At 44.3% G+C, this 5665-nt stretch overlaps 1 protein-coding gene across 1 annotated transcript; it reads right to left on the bottom strand.

Moving 5' to 3' along the window:
* Positions 1-1170: 1170 nt before the first annotated feature.
* On the bottom strand, positions 1171-2737 carry LOC132825267 (hemoglobin subunit alpha-like). Its single transcript, XM_060840373.1, has 3 exons — positions 2570-2737; positions 1837-2035; positions 1171-1502 (listed from the first exon to the last, which is right to left on the bottom strand). Exons 1-3 carry the CDS (start codon positions 2671-2673, stop codon positions 1377-1379), a joined length of 429 nt encoding a protein of 142 aa, XP_060696356.1. The 5' UTR covers positions 2674-2737; the 3' UTR covers positions 1171-1376.
* Between the last annotated feature and the right edge of the window lie 2928 nt (positions 2738-5665).

Genomic DNA, 5665 nt, shown 5'->3' with positions numbered 1-5665 from the left:
GTGATCACTATCACCAAAGTGCTCATCTACCTCCAAATCTAACAGCAAATCCAATGTGTCCTCGCCTCTTGTTGGTTTATCTGCATACTGTGTTAGGAAACCCTCATGCATACTAGGACAAAAATGACCCATCTAAAGTACTCAAACTATAGCATTTCCAGTCAATATTTGGAAAGTTAAAGCCCCCATTATGACCCTGTTACTCTCGCTCCTATCCAGAATCATCCCTGCAATCCTTTCCTCTACACCTCTGGAACTTTTCAGGGTCTTATAGAGAACTCCCAACAGGGTGATGTCTCCTTTCCTGTTTCTAACCTTAGCCAATACTACTCCAGTAGATGAGTCCTCAACAAATGTCCTTTCTGCCACCATAATACTGTCCTTGACTAATGATGCCACACCTCCTCCTCTTTTATCACCTTCCCTGAACTTACTGAAACAACTAAACCCAGAGAACCTACAACAACCATCCCTGACCCTGCTCTATCCATGTCTCAGAAATGGCCAGAATATCGAAGTCTCAGGTACCAACCGATGCTGCGAGTCCACCCAACTTATTCTGGATGCTCCTGATGCTGAAGTGGACACCCTTCAAACCAGCTTCCTGTCTGCCACCCTGAGACCTTGAAACCTTATTCATGATCTCACTACTCTCAAGCTGCTGTATACTGCAGCTACAATTCAGGTTCCCATTCCCCCTGACGAATTAATTTAAACCCTCCAGAAGAGCATTAGCAAATTCACCCCTCCCCTCGCCCCCTCCCCCTCAGGGTCTTGGTACCCCTCTGGTTCAGGTGTAGATCATCCTGTTTGTAGAGGTCCCTGGGCCTATTCCTAACTCTGATGATCATGTGTAACTCACATTGTAAATGGAAATAGTGTACATGAAGGAGATAGTGCATACCTTTAGTTCTGAAATGGAAGAAGCCCAGCTAATAATCCCAGTTTATTTGCAATTTGTATATGAATACCACCATATAATGACCACCATAGTTGCTGTAACATAATGACAGAGTATTTCCCCTATTGTCACTTAGTGTAAGTTTTTGAGACTGTTTCGCGTTGCCTTCCCCCCCCCCCCCCCCCAAGCAGGTAGTTTTAAACATTTCCACCAATGAACAGGCAAAAATGAAGTGTTTGTGTAAATCATGAACAGTACACGGTGCAGCATTGATGAAAGGAAATGTTTATTGTGTCTCACGAAGAAGTTCGGTTGAAGCAGTTTAACAATTATAATCAATCTTGAAAAGCGCGGGCTACAGAAACATGGAGAGTGTTTCTAAAGAGTAAGCTTTCATTGGCAAGCAGTTTGGGCACACGGGGGTTTGGATGTTAAGACGGAGGCTGCTTTCTACCGAAAAGTCTTGGCTCCATTTTCAACGGTACTTAGAGGACAGATACCCGTTAAGGGCCTTAAGGAATTTGTCCAAAGCGAGTTGATCTGCAGGGGTGAAAGATTGCAGGTGATTGGCCAAAGTCACTTGGATACATCTGGAGAAAGCCTGGAAGCAGAAGAAATATACATTTGAAAACCGATCCGCAAACAGCATTCCGTCAACATGAAACAACAAAAATCAGAGGAACCCGGAGGAACTCAGTCGGTGTGAACCCGGCCAATGTTGAATTAATGTGTTTGGCCAGCCCTTAGGGACAGGGGAGATGTGAACTCATTCCCCTGATCCTGATGATGTGCACAGCCTCGCCATTCCATTATGGGAAACTCAGTTCCGTGCACAGCTGGCTTTTCATTTTCCGTCCTTTCAAATGAATGTCGGGTCCCTGTGCCGAGCATCTCAGTGCAGGGGACAACAGCAAGATTCCCGCAGAGATACCTACCGGGAAGTTTAGAGGATCCACCAAAAGATCGCTCCCATGCTTTGTAGCAAGTTCGTCGAGACTGCCCTTCAGATCGTTCAAGTTTCTTGCCGCGTTGGCCACAGCTGTAATGACTCTCTTCCCATGTTCTTGGAGACTTTCCAGGTTATTCTCGTCGTAGGAAAAGTAAGCCTTGCTTCCTGGATTAGTGATAAACAGCCTACCGGAACAAAGAATAAAATCAACAGGGCCTGTTTCCACACTGTAAGTCTAATCTAATCTAATCTCTTTGAAAACCACCGATCCCCGACCTAACCTCAATATTCCCGATGTCGGAAGTTACCCGTGGAACACAAAAGTAACTAGGAAATCCTGAGGAGCGAACATGTGAGAACACTGGAATTCAGACTGTCATTTGTTTGAGATCATGTGGAAAATGCCGTTTGCTCATTGCGCCGCGTTTACATTCACGAAGCGACGGCAGATGCTGCAATGTTGGAACGAAAACAGGAATTGTTGGAGAAACTCAGTCGGTCTGACATGTGTGGACAGAAAACAGAGTTGATATTTCGGGTCCAGTTGGGTTCTTCAGATAAAGAGTCACTGGACCCGAAATGTAGACTGTTTCTCTCTGTACAGATGCTGCCAGAGCTGCTGAGTTTCTCCAGCAACGTTTGCTTCTGCCTTCAAATTCATCATCACAGATTCACTTTATCAAACTACTTTGGACAGAATGTAGCTGGGATTAAATTACCTGGCCAAAGATTCCCCACCATATTTTGCCGCGTTTTTTTCGAGTTCGCTAGCGATATTTTTTATGATGTTGCCTTCGGTTTCGCTGATGTGTTCAAGAGCCATGGCTGCTGCGCTCGTCACTCTTCGAGTCTCCTCAACAGTTTCGAGCTGTCTGCTGACAGATTTTGTCTCTTTTTATTGATATTTTTTCATGGCCCGCCCTCCTGTCTCCCTTTGTCTGATTGGTTACTGGTCTTTGTAGCAATTCTGTTTATTGCAGTTGCAATGATAAGCGACACCATCAAGTGAAAAACCAATCGTCTGTTTCATTTGCATCTGTGAGCAAGGATAACCAGTGTTTGAGAAATGACGCCAAACTAAACCTTCTGGACATTTCATTTCTAACTGGCTTTAAATGGTTGAGTTAATAATGGGACTGAAATAGACTACCAGCTCTTACTGCAAAAGAGGACATATCGGTTTTTTACTCAATGTCCAAGTATTTTAATATTCTTCACCCCATGTATTATTCCTGGGCCAATCTTTTAGTGGTATTTTCAGTATTAATGACTACACTTATCAGAAACACAATTATTGGGTAAAAATAGTACCAACTTGTCCAAGTACAACAGACAAATAACTCTTCTCCTTCTGTATGCAGCTTTATTCTGTACTAAGCTTTTGTATTATATTTCATGTTTCAGCCTAATTTTAAATACTGTATTATTATCTTTTGCCCCAGTGAAGTTGTAAGGGAAGGCCATATTGGACCATGTCTAACTAAAATGATTGAAAATTGTCATCAACAACTCGATTCAGAAGCACATGGTCAGTGAAAACCTGCTCAGACACCCTGTGGAGGTTCTACTAGGGTCACTCAGCTCCTGACGTCATTACAGCCTTGGTTCAAGCATGGAAAAAACACTGTATGCCAGAGGTGAGGTGAGAGTGACAGCCCTTGACATCAAAGCTGCTTTTGACTGAGTTTGGAATCAAGGAGCCCTAAGAGTCAATTGGAATCAGAGGAAAACTTTCTTGGATGGTGAATAGGGAGGCTGCAAAGGGGCAGGTATTGCACCTTATACAGTTACGTGGGAAGGCATAGTGGGAAGGGGTTGGAGATTGTGGAATGAACTAGGGTGTACAAAGGGAGTGATCCCTCCGAAATTAAGATAGAGGGAGTGAGGAGAAGGTGTGTTTGGTGGTGGCGACCAGTTGGAGTTGTCTGAAATGGTGGATAATGATCCTTTAAATACCAAAGTTGGTGGGATGAAAAGTGAGGAAAAGGGAACACAATCACAATTTGTGAGTGAAGGGAAGGGGTAAGGGCAGAAGCATGGGTGTAAGGCCAGATGCAGTTGAGGGCCATCAACCGCATTGGGTGGGAAACCATAGTCATGGAAGAACCAAGCTATGTCAGCAGGTACTGTTCTGGAAGGTGGCATCACGCTAGGACCTTGAAAATGTCGTTCATTTGCCTCCAATTTCCACTGCTCTATAAATTTCACATTGTACATTTCCAATACTTCCCTTCCTTTTCTTGACCTCTCTGTCTCCATTTCAGGGAATAAACTGTCCACTGCTATCCACTACAAAGCCACTGACTTCCATGAAGCTACCTTTACTCCAGCTGATCACACCCCACGCCCTGCAAGGCCTCCATCCTATTCTCCCAGTCCCTTCACCTACGTCACATCAGTTTGGATGCTGTCACCTTCCAGAGCAGTGCTGCTACAAGGCTTGCTTCTTTCACTACTGTGGCTTCTGACCTACTATGGTTGACTGGGCCCTCAACCATACCTATGCTTCTGCGTTTGCCCCTTCCCATCATTCACAACAGCGTGATCAGGTTCACCTTGTCCTCATTTTTCATCCCACCAGCCTCTGCATTCAAAGGATCATTCTCCACCATTTCTGACAACTCCAACATAACACCACCTCACCCCATTGTCTGTATTTCATAGGGATTTCCCTAGTCCATTCCACAACCACCAACACCACCCCACTTCCTATGGCACTTTGCCGTGTAACCGCAGAAGGTGAAACACGTGCCCTTTCGCCTCCTCCCTGCTCACCATCCAAAGACCAAAACAGCCTTTCCAGGTGAAGCAGCATTTCACCTGGACCTCCTCCAATCTTGTGTATTGTATTCACTGTACCCAATGTCGCCCATTCTACATTGGAGAAATGAAATGCAGACTGGGTGACCACTTTGTCGCGCATCTCTAGTCAGTGTGAAAGCAGGATCCCAACTTTCCTGTAACCAACACAGCATCCTGCTCACATGCCCACATGTCTGTCCTCAACATGCTGCAGTGTTCCAGTGAAACACAGCGCAAACTGGAGGAACAACATCTTAACTTCAGACTAGGCACTTTATAGCCTTCTGGATTTAATATTGAGTTCAACACCATCTTTTCAGCTTGTTATCATGTCCTCACCCCGCCCACCCCACTTACTATCTTTTAGAAACTGGCTGGAGACACACCATTATTGCCTCATTTTCACATTCTGACCACTTAATAAAAACAACTAACATTTTTTTTCTCCACCAGCACTCTACATCCACTACACTCACTACAGTCCTCCAGCACCCTCCAAACTTCACTTCTAATGAACAGTCATCTAGACTTGAAATGTTAGCTTGCTCTCTCTCCATGGATGTTGCCTGACCTGTGATCTTCAGCATTTATTCTTTTCAGTACAGATTCCAGCATCTGCAGTAATTTGTTCCTCACTATTGCTTTTCTCCCATACACACTGGAGGAACCCAATGAGCAGTGCAATCTTCACTCAGATGGGTTTTAAGTCTCTAAGATTAAAAGGAACCATTCCAACTCCAACACCTCTCTGTCCAGATGTCTCCTATTATTTGCTGTTTCCTGTTTTGTTTACTGGCATCATTTCTATTTCCCACAAGACAGGCTATATCTGCTGATACTCCAGCTCCCACACTTTTAGCCTTCCTTTGTACATCAATTTATGTTTGCAATATGGCTGAAAATTTATAACTTAGCTAATGGAAACAGATTCAAATGGTTTTGTTTTGGACCTTGGCCTTGCTCAAGGCAGACTTGAGTGTAATACTTGTTTGTATTATTCTTTGTGGCCCAAG

Source organism: Hemiscyllium ocellatum, chromosome 20 (genome assembly GCF_020745735.1).
Source record: "Hemiscyllium ocellatum isolate sHemOce1 chromosome 20, sHemOce1.pat.X.cur, whole genome shotgun sequence".
Lineage (NCBI taxonomy): Eukaryota > Metazoa > Chordata > Chondrichthyes > Orectolobiformes > Hemiscylliidae > Hemiscyllium > Hemiscyllium ocellatum.
The sequence above is the reverse complement of the archived record's forward strand: the minus strand, read 5'-3'. Positions and strand labels throughout refer to the sequence as shown.

Excerpts from the sequence above, each read along its gene's own strand:
- LOC132825267 (XM_060840373.1), bottom strand. The coding sequence starts at position 2,673 with ATGGCTCTTGAACACATCAGCGAAACCGAAGGCAACATCATAAAAAAT. Across the intron at positions 2,036-2,569 it reads GGTGGGGAATCTTTGGCCAG|GCTGTTTATCACTAATCCAG; the intron begins GTAATTTAATCC and ends TTGTTCCGGTAG. Across the intron at positions 1,503-1,836 it reads TGGATCCTCTAAACTTCCCG|GCTTTCTCCAGATGTATCCA; the intron begins GTAGGTATCTCT and ends TTCTGCTTCCAG.